Raw genomic sequence first — 19,275 nt, forward strand, 5'->3', positions numbered from 1 at the left:
TTCAAAATTCCTGCGTCTGCGTGTGTGTGTGTGTTTTAAGAAAACACCTGTTACATAGAGCAGGTGTACCAAAACTAAATTCTAACAAAATGAAGTCTGCGTGTTTAGTGTTTCCTTAACCTTACTTCCGGGATGGAATTCCAATTTTTAGGCTGACGTCGAATTACTTGAGCCTTTTTTGACGTCAGGCTTTTTTAGTGACTTTGGATTAATTTGGGTTTATCGGGCCTCCCCTTTGTGTAAAGCTGTACACGTAGAAATGTTCACGTCCGGTTGTGCCATTCAAAACAAAAGCCTGAATAGGGAACAGTTTCTTTTGAAACTAAAGAATAACCATCCTCAAAATGCTTTCTTTTCGAAGACATTATAGTTGAGTGAACAGAAGCTAAAATCAATACAATACAAGATCTTACAAATGGGTAATGCAAATCAGGCTGGCCTGATGTGTGCACTGTACATGGCATAAATATGAGCAATATGGGTATAACTATGAGAAATAAATACAGTAGGTTATAATATATATTTTGTTGTATTACTCATGTAATGTATAATTACACACACAGTACAACAAAACATTAGTGAAATGTTTGTAGCTTCTATGATGTCTAAACATTCGTTAAAATATATTATTTCACATATTAAGATGTGACACAGGGGAGTTAGTAAGGACCAAAATAATTTCAGCTAGTTATAATGTTATTATTCAAACATTCCGATGGTTTAGACCTCCATAATTTAAATGGAAATCTGAAATAGTTTCCAGAAGTTTTAATTTTCTTTCTTGAATACACAATTAATGACATAGTGGTGTGATGTAAGTGAGTATTATCATTTCTGCTTATTTTATTCTGTGCTTTTACCAAGTAGCATTTTTAAAGCAGGAAATTTACTTGTAATTTAGTGTTTTTATTAGGGATATTGACACTTTTACTTAAGCAAAGATTTCACAAAACTCACAGAGGAAATTACAAATAAATAAATGGTTAAATCGATTAATTAAACAGCAACCAATCAACAATGACAATTACATAAACGTTTCAGCTTCAGTCCTCCTACAAAACGCTGCTCTAGAGTCTAAATTACTAGTTTGAAGTTTGACTGTTTTTTTGTAGCAGGTACGCTTTTATTCTGAAGTCAAGCGTGCCACACTTCCGGTATGTTTGTCGTTGCTTTGACGTTCTCCGCTTTTGACGTATGAATCATCCTTCCCAAGATGGCGATACACCTGTGTCTTCGGTGGTGATCCCTGTTGTTGTCTGCGCAACAGAAGAAATCAAAGCACCTGAAAACAGACTGTTAAAAAAAACTGGCGCCGTAGAAAAACTCCTGCAGTGAACTCCTGCATCCAAAATGTCGACAGAGGAGCTGTCAGCCTCGGACAGCGAGGCCGTCGTCGCCGGCGCAGGGGAGCGATGGGCACCGGTCGGCGCTGTGGCCAGTCCCGAGGAGGAGAGCGGCAGCGGGAAGGCTCGCCAGCCGACGCAGAGACGCGCCTCCTCGGCCACAGAGGAGGTAATGGCCGTCAGGCTGGAGAAGCTGGAAGAGGAGCAGGCCTTGCTGAACTCCTCTCTCCTCGCCCTCACCTCACACTTCGCTCAGGTCCAGTTCCGACTGAAGCAGATAGTTCACGCCCAGAGCGAGGAGAAGGAGAGGATGCTGGTGGAGCTGGAGGAGTTCGCTTTCAGGGGCTGCCCGCATGTGGTGGGCTGCCGGGCTCAGGATGCCAAACAGCTGGAGAACTCGGTGAGGTTACTGCAATGATTACTACCAACCACGATAACACAAAACACACCAGGCGTCACTGATCATGTTCTTGTGTTGGTGACACCTGTCATCAAGTATTGGAAGGTCCTATGTTTATATTCATTTCAAAGAGGCGCAAGAAATTCAAACTCAGATTTGTGATATTTACAATATCATAATGCACACTCATAAGTATTTATTTTTTGTCCATAATTGAATAAACAAGTTGTTCTCACAGGATAATAAGGTCCCCGGAACACTATTTAAAGATAGAAAGGGGGCAGGGTCCGCCACATATAAAGTATAACTATGACACTGTGTTGTCTTTTACGGTCAGTTTGTTTATTCAGTAACGAAAACAAAGAGTTTAGGTGTAAATAGCAAATTGATATCTTTCACTTTTGATTAAAATGTATTCCCCTAAACTGCATAGTGCTCCTTTAATGATCCCTGATTACAGCACAGAGTGGATTTGGACTTAAATTACTAAATTATTAAATACTGGTTTTGTGTTTCAAACCATCGGCACATGTGTGAGATTAAACAGCCTTGTTTGTGTGTCAGTATAAGAGCTTAAACATTTTTGTTTCAGGTAATTTTTTAGGTAAGGCTGAATAATAGATCCTGCAGCTGTCCCCCTGACTGATAGAATTAGATCATTTTCTTTGTCTTATGTTATAGTTCACTGCATATCTCTGTGAGTATCTAAATATTATTTGGACAAAATAATTAGCAAATGTCAGTTAAAGATTATTAAAAACATTTAATGAAAGCGACAATGTGACTTGTTTGGATCCGCTCAGAGATACGCAACACTCATGCACGCACTTATCTGCAGCTGGACACATAGATGGACACTCTGCTCACTAAAACATGCAGATATAAATGCATAGACACGACCAGTGAGTGCGTGTGGTGATAAGCCCTCGCTTCAGTGGCTGTGGGATTTCTTATTAAAGCTGATTTACGTGTTTGCTTGTTGCGTCACACCCGAGGCTGCTGCGCCCACCTCCGTTTTGTTCCCAGAGATCTCTTATCTCCATTGGAAAATGTTGCTTTCTGTTATAAGCGAGTGACTCATGGGGCTGCAGGTCTAATGAAAATGCCTCCAGCGGATCACTATCTGTTTAATAAAGGCCTGTGTGTGCACAGCGGTGTTGGAGCAACCTGCTTTGTCCCTGACATTGTTTGCTCTCTGCCTCTTTACATTTTGTTCTGAACTGAAGCGAAGCCCCGGCCCCACTCAAGAACAGTTTGCCATTAATGCTCATAATATACTCCACGCTAAAAGGTTGTTTTGTGTTATGTCTCCCTTGTTTCATGCTTTACTTGCAGGAGGATCTGGTGAGTATGACAGCCGATGTCTCTTTGACGTATTTGCGTATGTATTTTTGTGTAGATACTGTGACGCCACAAACCTGGTCATTCGGCGCTGTCTATAGAAATTCAAATAATTGTGTGTGTTCGTTCTGTCAGAGTGAGAGAGAGAAGAGGGAGCGCCTGGAGGCTCAGAGGGAGAAACAGAAAGATCTAATTTTCCAACTGAAGACACAGCTGGATGATCTTGAGCGCTTCGCCTATCAGGAGGGCAGTTACGACTCGCTGCCGCAGTCTGTTGTCATGGAGAGGCAGAAGGTGGGAATGTGGAAATGCAATTTCAGTCCTGTTGATGTGTCGCACCGGGTTTTCTGATCACATTATTATCATGATATATTGCTTGTTATCTTTAGAGAGAGCGATCATCACAACATGCCATATTAGAAGCCCAACAGATCTACATGTGGGTGTTGAATTCAAAATTTCACCACTTTGTTACGTTGAGCACATATGAGGTGTTAACCTATCTCAGATCAGGTGTAACAAGTCAAACGTTTGTTTAAAAAATGCCTCAGGCTTTAGTCTTAGTACGTTGTTGTGTTCTTGTCAGTGCTGCTAGATTGGTTTGATGTTTTTCAGCTCAATAATCTGCCCAAGAAAGCCAAATATTACCTATTATTAAATCTATAATCTGTAATAAACAATACAAATTGATTAATAAACAATAGCAACAGTATTGTACTGTCAAATACTATCAAAAAGTCAAATAAATACTGATGCTGTTAACAATATACAAGTAGACGGGTTACTTTGCAGAACCTTCAATCTGTCCTTCATTCTTCAGGTCATCATCGACGAGTTGATCAAAAAGTTGGATGTGAACCTGAACGAGGACATCGGGAACTTGACGCCGGAGGAGCTCAGACAGAGAGTGGACTCTGCCATCGCTCAGATAGTGAACCCAGCTAGGGTCAAAGAGCAGCTGGTGGATCAGCTCAAAACCCAGATCAGAGACCTGGAAATGTTCATCAACTTCATTCAGGGTACACAGTCTCATATACAGTCAAAACTGACATCGAAGTGAAACTTTGTGTTTCCCTGCAGTGTCTTGTTTGTTTCCATGTCACAGTTGTGATTTTTTTAAGCTCTGATGATTGACTTTGTTTTTCTCTCCTAAAGATGAGGTGGGGAACCCGTTATTATCAGATGGTGGACACAGCCAACAGCCACAAGCAGCAGGGACCAACGGCAGAACTCCTGGAGTGAAGAAGAAAGGTCAGTCAGATCATATCAAACTCTAACTGCAGCTAATGTTCGCAGTCGTTACAACCAGCACTGCAGATGCCTGACTAATTGCATTTTGTACTTACAGCTCTTTGCTTATAAATATCAATATTTCTGTCCAAAATAAAAATTCTTTCTCCCCCTCTCGCTGCAGTGGACCCCGAGCAGGCCCAGAAGATGCGAGAAACTGGCCTGCAGCTGATCCAGAAAGCCATCGCAGTGCTTCAGATCTTCGCTGCGAGCCAGTTCGGCTGCGCGCCCGGCCATGTCCCCCAGAGCATGTGGCCTCAGGAGCCATCAGGTCAGGACTACGGGCCCCTGTTGCAGCGTCTTGAGGCAGCTGTTGATAAGGTGCGAGTGCTGGGTTCCTGTAGACAGCCGTCCCTCGAACATGTCGTCAACTACACCAGCAACACGGCCCTTGGACCACGTGATGAGCTGACAACGTCCGTGAGGAAGGAGTTGGCGTTTGCTCTGAAAGACTTGTTGGCTCATGGCCTCTTCTCACCCTCCCAGACAATGAGTCTGGTGCTGGCACCCATCTCGTGCCTGCTGCCTTACAGACCAACCCCACAGACCATGCACCCATGGGAGCTCTTCGTTAAATATTACCAGGCCAAAAACGGACAAGCCTTCGTGGAGTCACCAGCCCGCCAGCTTTCACAGTCCTTCAGTCTGCCTGTAGGGGGCGGCCCTGTGACCGTCACCCCTAAACAGTCTTTGCTGTGGGCCATTCACACTGTGCTGAAGGAGCATGGACGCTACAAACGTGGACCAGACACAGAGTTCAAAGCGCTGGTGTGCATGGCTCTGAACGAGCAGCGCCTGGTGTCATGGCTCAACCTGCTGTGTAAGTCTGGGACCCTTATTCACCCGCACTACCAGTCCTGGAGCTACATGGCCCAGACCGGCTTCGAAGGAGCTCTGCGAATCCTGGGCCGCATCAGCCACCTCAAATTCAATCTCCCAGTGGACCTGGCTGTCCGGCAGCTGAAGAACATAAAGGATGCTTTCTGAAGCGGGAAAACTAGGCATAATAAAAGTAGAGAAACACCAGTCTCAGAAATTAAGTATTTTACCAGCTTAACTACACTGCTTATACCTGGAATTCAGGACCAAAAGCATGACTTTGTGCTTGAAGTATGTAACCTTATTAAAGGTTATTTAAGTAGCCACCCATCTAAAGTGAAGTGCAAGTGTGTGTCGTCTACAGTACATGCATGGATGATTATGTTGTGTGAGCTTTTGCCATAAACAACCATAATCTGCGTATCCTACTGAGTTTAAGATGCCAAAATGTCTACTTGTACTGTAAACATGCCTTAGAGTGGAGACTGAGATTACCTCATCCTTAGTGAAGCCTTTCTGACCTTTGCGACCTGTGGTCATCACACAGTATCATCCCCCTGTGAACATGATAGTGCCCTAACCTATGCAGCATAAAGAGAGGCTGGAGTTGTACAGTAATCAGTACTGTAACCTTGTTGACATGTGGACAATCCAGGATGAGAAATGTGCTGAAACACTACTCGATACTGTGGCTTTTACACAGTAACCGAGAGCTTGTGATGTTTCGATCCTTGTTCAACCCAATCGTCAGAATGAATGCTGGCAACGTAAGTTTCTGCAAACCACGGATATGTTTAACATTTCTTTAGGTTCAGTATTCAATTTATGTTGTAACAGCAAAAATATCCAGTTTTGTTGCTACAAACACAGCTGGAAATATCCCCACGTCTAAATATATCCAGTAGTTTCATGCTTACAAAGGTGGAAACACAGTCTGGAACAGTGGTCTCTGGCTCGGGAGCCATTTCGTCCAAAAATATCTGGTTTTCTTGCCGCTAACTTGGCCAGAAATTGTCCCAACGTCTCATAAAAAATATGCGGTTTCGTTGCCACAAAAACAGCTGGCAAGATCCCGACGTCTCAATAACTAAATTCACTGGTTTCACACCTTGGCACACTACTTGGTTAGGGTTTGGAAATGAACGAAGCTAGAAAATGTCACGTCTCATCAAATAATTTGCAATTTTGTTGCCTCTAAATGCATCTGAAAAATGTCACGACGTCTCGTGCAAAACATGCAGAGGTTTCACGCTTACAAATGCTGAAATGCTGTCTGTAACAGTGGTCTCTGCCTTGTCAACCATGTCACTTAGCTGTCACGCCACAGCTATGCCTTCATCGCCTGACACGAAAGTCAACTCATACATAAGGTATGGACTGCGAATGTTATCTAACGCGTTGTGTAGAATATATGATGTGATAGGTAGAAATCTGAACATATCTATGGTTTGCAGAGACGTATAATGCAACGTTTTTACTCTGGCGTCTGGGCTGTTTGGTTGGTCTTTGAACTGCTTTATTGTTCAGGTGGTGAATCATGTGTAGCAGATTGGTTGATCATAAAGCTAAAAACAGTAGCAGTCAGGTGAACTTGAACAGAAAAATAAAAGTTTCCATCCCGTTGCACGGTGCAGTCGTGACATTAAAAGTGTTGTGTAACATTATGCAGTAGTTAGTTAAGCGCTCTTGACTCCATTTTAGACCTCCGAGGCTGTTATCACTTGTTGCACATTTTTTTATCAGGTGTGTGAACAAGGATCTAGACCCTGTATGAACTGCTGCTTTTCTCCTGTTCCAGGTGTAGTAACAATTATGACAGTGATATTGTATGATAGGGATTTATATAATGGTGTAACAGCTTAAATCTCATACGTAACATGATTGTAAGATATAAAATGTTTTGGTTTTTTTTCCCCCGTTTTTCATAGAAATGTGTGAGACAGCTGAGTTTGCACGTATGATATCCTCAAATGCTGAATGTACAAAACCGTAGATGCTTTTAAACTGAAGTGAGTTTATATCTGCTGTATGTTTCCCTGCTGTTTCTGGGAGTGAAACTTCAGTGTTCCTGATCTCACCTGTATGTATTAAACCTCTGAGAGTAGGCATGCTGATAAAAGACCACTGCGTTTATGTTTTAAACTTTTTTGCACTTTGTGACTTGAGTGCACCTAAAGACACATTTGATCATTTATTTTATGTTACTGTGTAAATAGAAAATGTGTGTTCTGTTCAGGCGATGTTTAGTCAACATAACGCTATATTTTGCTTCCTATTTCCCCATTCACATTATTTTAATGTTGTGTTTTATGAAGCTGTTATGTTGTGATTTATGTAAAGACACATTTATTTATTTATTTGATAGCATGTTTTGGGTCAACACTGAAGGAGTAGGAATACCATATCAGAACACTTTGTTTAAGTAGCTGTTGAACTGTAGCTGTTCAGTCTGGGAGCAGTAGACACACTAAATCATTTAAATTCTGCTATTTATGTTATTTTATTTCATTGCTTTAATCACAAATAATATATTGGGATATATAAATTGTGTTTATTTTATGTTTTTATCATGTTCAATGCATTCCTACAGCTGTAAATGAATTAAACAGAGTAACTGAACCGCTGTGCTGCTTATGAGTCTTCATCCTTTCAGAGACAAAACCTTACACGTTATAGATTTTTGGTTTATTTTAATGCAAAGCCATTTACTTTCCAACTTTATTGCAGGACACGGGTGAAAATATCCTGAAGAAGGCATCAATTGCATTTGTTTGATTACAAATAATATTTAATTCCAACCCATAAAGTGATTTAAATATATAAAAGAGCAAAAGACAAAGAGATCCATCCATGTAATGGAGGAGATTTAGAAAACTCTTAAGATTTCATTTGAGAGTAAGATTTAAACATTACTTGTTTAAATTAAAGCAGGAAAATATACAAAGTGAATAAGCAATATCTCCTCACAAAAGCCATAAACATAAAATCTTAAAGAAGAATTATTTTTCACAACAACAGGAAAACTGCTTCATGTTGTATAATCTGTGTGGAACTGATAGTTACTAATTACTTTGAAAATTTTACATTAAAACTATATGGTCAGTTTATTAAATATGATTCATTGTTATGGATAGAATTACCCAGAAGTAGGCCTATATTGTGTTAATGATATAATAATACCACATCGTCAGAGGGTGATTTAGCATTAAAAGTACTTTTGTATTTTAATGATATTTTCTACTCAAATCTTTGAGTACTTTGAATACTTTATCTTGCTGTGCTTGATGTTGACGTATTTCCACTTATACTTACTATTTTCCTCAGTAACATATGGGATTCTTATCAAGACCTATAGCGGTAATACAACACACTATATACTGTACAAAACAATAGACCAGATGAGCTGTCCAAGTAAATGTATATATATAATGTTTTATTTTATAATTTTTTGAATTTACTTTAAAGAATATATAGGAGCCAAGGCACGTGTGAAGCAATTTTCCATTGTAAAAAACTAAAGAAAATACGATAAAGTCAACGATTATCAACAGAAAACTATACCCGGAAGTGACGATGTTGTTCGGTGGGGTCAAAGTTGACAAAAACCTTCTCGACTTCCTTTCCTGTTAGCGGTGGCCGTAGAACAGCATCAGTGAGTGAATTTTCGCTTGAAACAATCTTCATCCATCGGCCCAAATCTGTCCAATTGAATAATTTTTATCATGTCACACCTATGACAATCATTTAGTAAGCTGGGATGTGTGTGCTATTTTCGTGTTTTTATGTATGACAAAGGAAGAAAGTAAGAAGTTAATGCAACGTTCTCGCCTCCGAAGGGGCTCAATTCAACATGGCAGCTTCCTTGATGTAGACACACAGGCTCTCTTTGAGTCTGTGCAAGAGGCCAGTTTTATATGTGCAGGCTGCATAGTGAGATATTAAGTTAACTATAAGGTAACCAGCCATGTCGGCGTGTGTGTTGGCTCCGTGAACGTGTGTAGCTGTTGAAAGTGTCTAAAATTCGCTCCCTAGCACGAAGCTAATGCTAACTTAGCCGGCCAGTGAGGCAGGATCAACGAGTTGTACACTTGAAGAAGTTTCTTCCGATTTCACGGTGTGACCGGGGCAGGTTCACGTAGACAATGTTGCGTGTGTTGTATTGACTTTGCTGTGGTGACGTAGGGATTAACTGTGCTTTCTTTGTGGCAGACATGGGCAAGTTTATGAAGCCTGGGAAGGTGGTGATGGTCCTAGCTGGACGCTACGCCGGACGCAAAGCTGTGATCGTGAAGGTAAAACTTGGCTCTGTGTGGATGTTATCTGCTGCTTGTTGAGACGAACGGATTGTTCTACAATGGATACATTTATTTAATGTACAGACATGCTAAGAGCAGACACATGCCAGTTTATCCACTGCCAGGGCTTCAATGTTTGTAACAAAGTCAAACTATGAAATACTGTAAAAAGGTATGTAAATGCCACACACCTGTGTTTTCGAATCAACGTGACATCACAGTCCAGTATGAATGTGTCTTTGCAGAACATTGATGATGGCACAGCTGACCGTCCTTATAGCCACGCTCTGGTCGCAGGCATCGACCGCTATCCCCGCAAGGTGACCACCACCATGGGCAAGAAGAAGATCGCCAAGAGGTCCAAGATCAAGGCCTTCGTCAAGGTGTTCAACTACAACCACCTCATGCCCACCAGGTGAGTGTCCTGTGTTGGTACCTACTTCCTGTGATTGGAGTTTCCTCTTAAGGTGGCAGTGTTTGACATTTTTACTGACACTGGTGGTCACATACTAAAAGCACCTCTTCTCTAGGAGTTGACCAATATGGCTTTCTCAGGGCAGACACCGATTATTAGAAATTAATCCCCTCCACCATATTTATTTGATACATGTAGTTGTTAGTTATTTTGCAGATTCTGATTGTTTAGGGTTTTATAGGCCATTATTTGTGTTGTGGGTGGAACATTGTGTGAGATGTGTCAGAGCAAAAGTAGCACATTTAAGAAAACATTTTATCAGCAATCTGAGATGATAGCTTTTAAATTTAAGATTTGACCTGCAACTGTTAGATAATTGTTTCAAATTTTCCTCTTAAAAGTAGTGCATACTCATGTAGAAAAGTTATCTTATTCATCCTTGGAAAGGGTTTTGTTGTAGCCTGAATTCAGAAATCAGTTCAGTTTTGTTGCCCTATTAAATTAGATGTGTTTTTCAAGTAAATTGGCTGATGCTTTTTAAATGAAAATTACTTTAAGTCAAATGCTGGAAGTTATCCACAAGCAATGTTGAACATAAAGGTTTTCTTGTAAACACTAAATAAGAGGTTGGAAACATGTTTACATGAGTGAGATATATTTGAGACTGGCAGTTGACTGAAATATGTTGCCTGTTAAAGTGTTTCCTTAATATATCTTTGCGTCAGATTTGTAAAAGTAGTGCCTTAAAAGTCATTAAGCAGTCTTATTTATCAACTTTATAATTAACTTTACTACAGAACCGAATTGTGTTTTTACTTTGTACTTGCATGTCTTGTTGGTCAAATTTAAATAAACCTAATTTACTCTAATAACAATATTCCTATATAAATCTTACAATGTGACAATGTATAAATTGCACACCTTTTTTTTATAATAAGTTGGACTGAACAAAAGGTTTTTCCCAAAGTCTCTTTAATTTTGTTGAAAGATATCTTGAGGGTCTTAAACTATTAAATTTAATTGCCTGACAACTGTAGATGACCTGATGTTGCCTTTTTAATCAGCTGTATAGAAGGCTACCTCAGTGCAAAGTTTTCATCTCCTCCTCTGTATGTACTAGATATGAATATGATATGAAGGCTTATGGCAGGTTATGTGGTGGGATGCCCAATGACTATCTGAGCAGTGCTTAAGTAATGCTCATGTTCAGACCTTCAAGCTGCATGTATGTGACACTTCCTCGTGTAAAACAGGATAAAGAGGAATTATTCCTTAACATTTTCATTGTTTGCTCCCATCAGATACTCTGTGGATATTCCTCTGGACAAAACTGTTGTCAACAAGGACGTCTTCAGGGACCCTGCTCTCAAGCGCAAAGCCAGGCGAGAGGCCAAGGTTAAGTTTGAGGAGAGGTGAGTCTGTTGTATAGTTCATATACATTTTTGTTGGGATCACTACTTCAGTGTTTTGTCCACATTGACAATGATAGGTCAGACAATTGAAATGATCAGTATGTCAGATCCACGTATTGCTTTAGAGTCAGACTTCTGTTCGTGACGGAATAAACCTCTCACTTCTGGAGTCATGTCATGAATGCAGCATTTGGTTCTTCTTAGTAGAAGATTCCTCTGAACATGAACAATTAGTAAAGCCTTCACATTTCTGCAGTGTGATATAGATTGTGAGAAACTAGTTTCGTTAAGTTGTTTTTTAGCATGGTTGTTGTTGCAACAAATATGCTAATTTTTTGTTTTTTCTGTTTCCAGGTACAAGACGGGCAAGAACAAGTGGTTCTTCCAGAAGCTCAGATTCTAACTTCACCCAGTTTCACAAATAAATGTTTAAAAAATGGATTTTGACTGTTGACTCTTTATTGACATTTTGTTTAACTGTGTTGGAGGAAAAGGTGCCACATAAATAAAACCAAATACATTTTATTTGTAGCCAGACAATACAGTTGTTTATGTGTGTCAAACATCATAATGATCACTGCCAAGTTCCCCAGTCAGGCACAAAAAATGGTGTTGTGATGAACTGTATTTGAGTCATGAAAAGCGCTATACAAATAAGATATCTTCATCCTGGATTATTTATCCCGTTTCTACTTGTCGATGTTCAAAACTTGTGATGGTGAAAGATGAAACTGCTCAATTTAAATGGATCTTTCTTTGAAGATGTATTATCACATAAAGTCTAACTTAAATCACACCTCAGCAGAAATTAATTATGCAGAAATTATGATTTTTTTTTTCTCAATAGCTTCCATGTCATGTGGCCCACTCTGACTTCTGAAACAGATTGTTTCCATAAAAAATATAATAACGAAAATAATGGTAAAGTTCTCTAATGCTCAAGAAGTTAAAATTTTTTCAAGCAGCAATGTAAGCTTCTACACTATTTTGTCTCATGTCTTAAATTCTATTTCTGAAATTCTGAAAACATTTTCTTTTTTAAATCTCACCAGTAGTCACCATTTAAAGGGTTATTTTTCAAAATAAAACACTTATAAGAATTTTGGACATGTGGAGTGAACTATTTTTTACTTTTCTTTTAGCTGAACAGGACAAAATAAATACAAGGAGAGACATAGTGGAGCCACATATCTTACTGCTTTTTTGTCCTTTGGCCAATCACACCTATGCACCTGGTAGAAACGTTTTCTTTTTCTGTGAAGTCTTTAATGGAATGTATTTACATGAAATTGATCTATATAATTGGACAAATGGCTTTTAGATAAACAGTTAATTTTCTTAATAAACAAGCTCTCCTTAACCAAACGGTCTTCCAGACAAATAACAGTGACATTAGGTAAGCTTTCTCTAATATATTAAGTTAAACAACTTAAAGACTGGCCATGATTTACTTCACAACCCCTGTTGGGAGATTGGCGGAAATCTCGCGAGAGGTGTAGGTTTCAGCGCCCCCTGTTGGGGAAGCATGATACGTTCAGGGAGGCTGGGGAAAGGAAAGTGAAAGAATAAACGTGTTTACAGGGCAGATCATCGAGAGGAGGTAAGTGCTAACCTGTCGCCCTCAAGAAAAAGAGGAAATGCTGAATTCAGTTAAACATGTTACTTTATCGTTGGTGTGGGGTCACATGAGAGCTTCCAGCTGTCGTAACTTTTACTGATTATGACTTAATTAAAGTTTTCAAGACGTTACGAAAGATTCGAGTTGCTCAGGCGTCCGGCCTGTTGTTTATCTATCGATATACAAGTTACATACAAGTTAACATACTTTGTCAGCCACATCTCAGTGAGCACATTTAATACACTGTCTTTGGTTGACATCGCTCTAAAGCTTTAATATCTTGTGAATTATTACAGATTGATTTCACGATGTCTTCAGAAGAGGTGAGACGTCATTTTACTCCTTCCTGTTGTCATGTTTTTCTTCATTAAGTCGATTATAATATGACATATATTTACATTATAAACCGCATCTGTTAAATTGCTGTTAAAACAGTTTCTCTGTGGGTTAAAACACTGTTGGATCATTTTGAAAATATATATATAATCGTGGTACTGCTTTCACTTTTAGGTTGACTAACATGTAGGCCTGTCCCAATAACTACTTATGTTGGACGATGTATTGTCCTACAAATGACTGAGATAAATATTATTATCATTTTAAGACCATTTATGCCGCTATAATGGTAATATATGAATGACAATGCAGGTAGATCCTCTCAGAGAGCAAAATAACATTTGCTTCTTCACATAATTTAGACATTGCAATTGGATTGTGAACTATGTACGTTGATTGATATGTCAGTAAGTCATGTACAATAAGATATGTAAGCCTACGATAAGTCGATAAACTCATTATTGTGACTCGTCAGCATAAAAATGACAACTCAAAGCTTCTCTGCATTTTATACAGCCGTGCTTCATAAACACTTAAATAAAGAATATGTGTGGAGGTGTTTATTCATCCTCTACCAGCCTCTGAGACATTTTTGTGTGTTTTATGTTTTAGGATTTCTCTCTGGTGGTGACGCCAGCTGAGAAAAGCTTGGAGGAAGTCCTGGCTTCGATCTCTGTCTACAAGGTGCTGTGAAAGTCATAGTTAATAGGAGCCTAACTCTAACAATCCATGTGCAAGATTAAAACACCGAAGCGCTGAATAAAAGCTCAATTTGCAGATAAATATATGAAACACTTCAAGTATTGTATGTATAAAAGTGTAAACAAGGTTGCTCACTCAGCTCAAAGCAGACAGAATTAATCTAAATACCATTTTCTACACATGCTTTATGTGTGTTCAGGTTTATTGTCATTTTGTTTATGAAACACATGAATCAATTTCAGGAAGCTTTTGTTCAGCGGAACCCTCAATTAAAAAAAGAAACCATCAAGATTAAGATATTCAGCTTTAGCGCTGTCACGATATCAGATTTTCACCCGTGACTATCATGGCTAAATAAATTCACAATTACTTTTTTGTTGTGATATTTATACAAAACTTTAAATAATAGCATCTTGGCTGTGTATCTATACTCAGGCTGGATTTTAAGAAATGTGAAAAGAAAAATGTATTAAACATATTTGCGTGTGTCGACAGAAAAAACATGAGCAGCTGCTCCAGGAGCAGAAGGACCTGATTGCCAGCAGGGACGACCGACGGAGCCTGGCTCAGGATTTCAGGCGGCGCACCCAGAAACTGACCAAGGATATTGAACTGGACAAGTGCCGTTATGCAGAACAGCTTGAGAGGGAAAAGGTGTCTAAGTGGTTTTTGTTTAAATATTGTTTCTTCACCTGGACGTTAGAGCTTCAGTGTGCAGCAGTGGTGGAATGTAACTGAGTACATTTACTCAATAAAAAGGCCACGATGACACCTGAAGTTTTTCTGTGTTGTAGGCGAAGCTGGACGCGCTCAAGCAGGATGAGACCGAGCTGATCCAGCAGATCATGTACGTGAAGGAAGCCCAGATCGAGGAAGACTCCCAGATCGCCCACTTGAAAGAGCAGACTGATGTACGTTCATCTCACTCAGCTCTACTGTCTGCACTCATTCATGACTCTTTCACTGAACCTGTACCTCCTTTTGATTTAAGGTGTTCGCCTCTGTACCAGAGAGGAACGTTGTCTTTAAGGGGGCGACAGGAGGGCCAGGCAACACACCAGTGTTTGACATGGAACCACGGATAGTTTATCCGATGATTGGTGGGACAGCTCTGATCACATTTGAGGAAGAAGTAGGTGAGTTTATCAGCGAGCCGGCACCACAGCTTCTGCAAGCCGGGGTCAGTTTACATATAACATTTCTTTGTTCAGTTTATATTATGATCTGGATAGAGATAGGCATAGAAACCACTTGTTTAAAGTTAGGGAATGTATGTGTTTAGGCTAAAAATACCTCTTTTTGTCGCAACAAACATAAAAAGTTTTCTGTCTGCATTTCTTTGAGGTAGAATCTGTGTGTTTGTCGTATGAGTAGGAGAATTTCCAGCATGCTGTGAAAATGTTTACATCTTTTGGCCTCGTTTTTGTAGACTTTCTTTCAAGCTATGTGTCCAAATGTATAGCTTCAACATGTATTAGTAAATGTATCCATATATATAATTATATATATATATATATATGTGTATATATATATATATATATATATAAAAAAAGGAATGGAGTAACTATAGTTAAACCTAGTCAAACTATACTGTTATTTCGGTTATGATTTGAAAGTGTAAGTGGACAGGTAATATTGTTGCAATGGAGAGATGAACATGAATAAATAAATCCTGAGAAACAGAAACAGATGATACATTTGAGTGTACTGCTGCCTGCGTGGCCAAATTATGCCACTAGGGGGCATCATTAATAACCGTTGAGCCTCTATCAGTCATATTTGTGGTTGTTGTTGATGTGCTAGTTAGTTAAAAAAAAGTTGTTTTCCCCATTGCTTTTATGTTTAGACCAGTTTGCTTTTATAAAATGTTCCCCGGAAGCTAATGTAACAAGAAAATAACTCAAACAAACAAACAAATGAAACAAACATATAAAGACATGGGTTTTTTGGATGCTAGGCCGTAGTAAATGATCCAAATGGGGAATACTGCTGGACTGGTAGTGCTGATCATTCTGTTTTTCCTCTGTTATCAGTGGCCAAGAAGATCCTGGGCATGCCGGAGCACCAGGTGGATCTGGGACAGGACTGCAGAATCACTGTGGAGGCCAGGCCGGTTGAGTTGATGATGCCCAGGGTGGTGGAGGTACAACGAGACAGGCAGAGCCAAATTTGAAGTTTTTCTCTCTCCTTGAGTCAGATTAGAATCAGTATGCGTCTCCTGTGAGTGATCTGTTCCTGTCCGTCCTGCAGATATCTTCTGAGGTGTGTCCTCAGCGCATATTGATCTCCAACCTGCCCAAGATGGACTCGGAGCGCCTGCTGGACCAGCTGGAGATCCACTTCTCCAAGAGCAAAAACGGAGGCGGAGAAGTGGATTCATGTGAAATTATGTCCGACTCTTGGACGGTGGTCCTCACCTTTGTGAATAATAACAGTGAGCAAGCTCTGTTCTTTATATTTAATACTGACATTATGACGGAATATCATTACGCTGAATGTTACTCATCAAAGAGAGGTGGCATAGGACACAGCTGATCAGGAACATAAAATAATACAAAAAATAAAAAATAAAATTCAGCTTATTTTCCCCAACGAAATATGTCATCTGGACTATGTTTTGATCTGAATCCCTGCTGATGAAACTGTTTCTACCACCAGTTGCCAAAGGTCTGACGGATAAAGAGTTCCATGAGGTGAAGCTAAAAAACACCAAGCACAGAGTGAGAGTGACTCCTTTTGTCAATGGGAATATCACAAACCTAGAGGTAAGCGTTTGTCAGGAGGCCGTGGTACACGAGGCAGGAAGAAAATAAGATTCCCGTAAAAGGTTTTGTTGACGTAACCCGTTTGTCCTTCCCAGACTCATATGTCGGTGTGTCCTCGGACCGTGCTGCTGACGGGGATCCCTGACGTCATGGATCAAGAGAACCTGCAGGACATGCTGGAAATCCACTTCCAAAAGAGCAGCAACGGTGGCGGAGAGATCGAAGCCATCCTCTACAACCCGCCGGGTCAGGAGGTCTCCTCCCTGTTTAAGGCCATTTCCCAAAAGGAGGAGGAGGAGGAGGAAGAGGAAGATGGGGAGGAAGAAGAGGAGGAGTAGGCCATATATTTATCTATCAACCAAAAAACTTCTCATCTCCGGGTCGAGATCGTGTGCAAGATGTTAAGACAGGATCCACTTTATCAAAAAAAAAAAAGAACAAAAACTGAGTTATAATTTTCTAAAATATGTTTTCGGTGGCTGTCACGATTGTTAGTAATTCTGAGAATTATAAAACTTACAATCGCTATAATAACGGATGAAGGAAGTATCAGCCGGGTGTTTTTCTGTTCAGTGACTCAGTGAATAGTGTCATTAGAATGATGTGGTTATCCCTTTATTCTGTACTTTCATCATGGAAATCCCTGACTTACTGTTTAAAAATGTAAATGTCCTTCTGTAAAACTTACCTGTACGTTTTCACTCATCACAATTAAATTGGTGTGTGAAATGATACAAAACAAGTTTTTTCTCTTTTGAAGAATGGTAAAAAGATGTATTCTTTGGATTGGTTCAACATTTTTGGGAAATAGCTTGTTTACTTCTGGTGAACAGTTACCTACATGAGATCTTTTTCACTCACCTGAACAAACATCTGTCTGTTCAGTACATTGTAGAGCCATAGCTAGTGGCTCAGCTCGGATCGACTGGAAGCATGGAAACAACGAATTCTGTACAAAGCGCAACAAAATCTCACTGGCAGCATCTCTGAAGATAATTCATTAACAAGCTTTATCTTATTGTTCAATCTGTACATAAGTACAACTGTAAAAACGATAATTAGTAGCCAGTCTGAGGCCAGGAGGAGCGCCGGGTCATGAAAAAAAAAACTCCACCAGCACAAGAGCCTGTAAAATACATTAAAGAAAAAAATACACAGAAAAATGAAATTCAGCCATCATACGCCCATGCTGATGGAAAGTCAGATGAAGGGTTCAGAGTCCGCAAAACAAAACAGCATTGCAACATTCTCCTAAACAATGGAAGTAGATGGGGACTTGTTTTAAAACAGAAAACCCCATAAAACGGCCCCATTTAACTTGTACGCCATAATCCAAGTCTCTGGTAGCCCCGAGGAGCTAAATTGCTTTTAAATGATCAGATTTACAACCTTCTGGATTCGTACAGGAGCTTGAAAGCCTTGACAGTGCTTGAATTTCAATGTTGTGTTTTCAAGGTCTGAAAAGTGCTTGGATTTTAGTTTAAGTACTTGAAATTGCTTGACATTATAACTCTGTGTTTTGGCAAAATTGGGAGCAGACTGGATAGTTTGCTTATTACAAGGAGAAATAAAATCTGTGTGTGTGTGTGTGTCATCACACAAGCAGTCCGGTAGCCATAGAGAAGGATGGCTGAGGAGTAAGTTAGGTGAATTTGATGCAAATGGACTGATGACACGTTCAATATTAATAAACTTTGATGAAAAAGAAAATTACTGGGTGCTCTCTGTTCTCTCTTTGTCTTGGTGCAAGTGTACCTGAAGAACGCCAAGTGGCTTCCCTTGGATAAAACTTTGTGCTCTCCTTTAATTTGTAAAGTTTTTGCTATTATGAAACACAATTTTAGATGTTTACAGCATAATACAATGTACATAATTGTGATAAAAAGTGAAGAAAAAATAATAATCATGAGTATATATTCCTGTAGTCATGTATTTTACCCCAGCGATAAGGTGCTGGACATTTTTGAAAAAGGGCCCTTAAAAGTGCTTGAATTTGACCTTGAAAAATGTGTACGAACCCTGAACCTTGACGTGCCGTCGAGCTTGAGGTGGGGTGCACACTAACGCTTCAGCTTTTAGAGGGTGTAAATAAAGCCTTTTCAAATCAATTGTGGAGCTTAGGGCTTCCAGAAACAGAGCAAAACGTGGCTTTTCATCAGCTTGGGGGTGCGATGTACCACATATATATATTGTGTGAGCTTTGGGAGGTGCTGGTAGGTAGATTTTAACTTGAACTTTTTAACATAGCCAGGTTGGCAGTTTCCCTTTGTTTCCAGTCTTTGTACGAAGCTAACTGGCTGATTGCTTTAGCTTCATATACCGAGAGTGACGTCAATCTTCTTATCAGTCAGCTGACTGGTGACATAACATGAGCAAAAAAGCAAATATGTGGAATTCCAGTCAAATGTATATGTGTAAACAAAGTCTTAAACGATTTGAATTTGAGGTAAAATTCCTACAATTTCCTGTAAAAGTCTAAAATGCCTTTTGTGGCAAGTGTTCGCTTAAACAAATATCGAGAAAATCCCAACCAATTCAA

General features: G+C 39.6%; 3 protein-coding genes and 1 long non-coding RNA gene across 6 annotated transcripts; 3 read left to right on the forward strand and 1 right to left on the reverse strand.

Annotated features, from left to right (window-relative positions):
* Positions 1-890: 890 nt before the first annotated feature.
* LOC115575235 (uncharacterized) lies at positions 891-9,815 on the reverse strand. The gene is made up of 2 exons (XR_003982643.1): positions 9,680-9,815; positions 891-4,317 (listed from the first exon to the last, which is right to left on the reverse strand). It is a non-coding gene; the product is annotated as an uncharacterized LOC115575235 (long non-coding RNA).
* Positions 1,315-7,817, forward strand: rundc1 (RUN domain containing 1). Of its 3 annotated transcripts, XM_030407101.1 has the most exons (6): positions 1,315-1,743; positions 3,079-3,087; positions 3,220-3,378; positions 3,905-4,103; positions 4,240-4,335; positions 4,499-7,817. In XM_030407101.1, exons 1-6 carry the CDS (start codon positions 1,351-1,353, stop codon positions 5,359-5,361), a joined length of 1,719 nt encoding a protein of 572 aa, XP_030262961.1. In that variant the 5' UTR covers positions 1,315-1,350; the 3' UTR covers positions 5,362-7,817. The 3 variants fall into 3 exon arrangements, with proteins under 3 accessions (XP_030262961.1, XP_030262959.1, XP_030262962.1); XM_030407099.1 differs by having other exon boundaries at positions 3,079-3,378; XM_030407102.1 differs by lacking the exon at positions 3,079-3,087.
* On the forward strand, positions 8,787-11,756 carry rpl27 (ribosomal protein L27). Its single transcript, XM_030407103.1, has 5 exons — positions 8,787-8,845; positions 9,403-9,485; positions 9,734-9,903; positions 11,205-11,315; positions 11,670-11,756. The coding sequence occupies exons 2-5, from the start codon at positions 9,405-9,407 to the stop codon at positions 11,716-11,718; spliced, it is 411 nt and encodes a 136-aa protein (XP_030262963.1). The 5' UTR covers positions 8,787-8,845; positions 9,403-9,404; the 3' UTR covers positions 11,719-11,756.
* A 1,066-nt stretch (positions 11,757-12,822) lies between these two features.
* ifi35 (interferon-induced protein 35) lies at positions 12,823-17,899 on the forward strand. The gene is made up of 10 exons (XM_030406378.1): positions 12,823-12,915; positions 13,230-13,256; positions 13,882-13,953; positions 14,467-14,625; positions 14,766-14,882; positions 14,963-15,107; positions 16,005-16,114; positions 16,222-16,405; positions 16,630-16,736; positions 16,832-17,899. Exons 2-10 carry the CDS (start codon positions 13,242-13,244, stop codon positions 17,072-17,074), a joined length of 1,152 nt encoding a protein of 383 aa, XP_030262238.1. The 5' UTR covers positions 12,823-12,915; positions 13,230-13,241; the 3' UTR covers positions 17,075-17,899.
* The last annotated feature ends 1,376 nt before the right edge of the window (positions 17,900-19,275 follow it).

This window comes from Sparus aurata, chromosome 23 (assembly GCF_900880675.1).
Source record: "Sparus aurata chromosome 23, fSpaAur1.1, whole genome shotgun sequence".
Lineage (NCBI taxonomy): Eukaryota > Metazoa > Chordata > Actinopteri > Spariformes > Sparidae > Sparus > Sparus aurata.

Bases quoted from the DNA above. Each gene is read 5' to 3' on its own strand.
- rundc1 (XM_030407099.1), top strand. From the start codon at position 1,351: ATGTCGACAGAGGAGCTGTCAGCCTCGGACAGCGAGGCCGTCGTCGCC. The intron at 1,744-3,078 runs GTGAGGTTACTG...CTTTACTTGCAG, and splicing joins CCAAACAGCTGGAGAACTCG to GAGGATCTGGTGAGTATGAC. The intron at 3,379-3,904 runs GTGGGAATGTGG...TTCATTCTTCAG, and splicing joins TTGTCATGGAGAGGCAGAAG to GTCATCATCGACGAGTTGAT.
- rpl27 (XM_030407103.1), top strand. From the start codon at position 9,405: ATGGGCAAGTTTATGAAGCCTGGGAAGGTGGTGATGGTCCTAGCTGGA. The intron at 9,486-9,733 runs GTAAAACTTGGC...GTGTCTTTGCAG, and splicing joins GCAAAGCTGTGATCGTGAAG to AACATTGATGATGGCACAGC. The intron at 9,904-11,204 runs GTGAGTGTCCTG...TGCTCCCATCAG, and splicing joins AACCACCTCATGCCCACCAG to ATACTCTGTGGATATTCCTC.
- ifi35 (XM_030406378.1), top strand. The intron at 14,883-14,962 runs GTACGTTCATCT...TTTTGATTTAAG, and splicing joins ACTTGAAAGAGCAGACTGAT to GTGTTCGCCTCTGTACCAGA. The intron at 16,406-16,629 runs GTGAGCAAGCTC...TTCTACCACCAG, and splicing joins CACCTTTGTGAATAATAACA to TTGCCAAAGGTCTGACGGAT.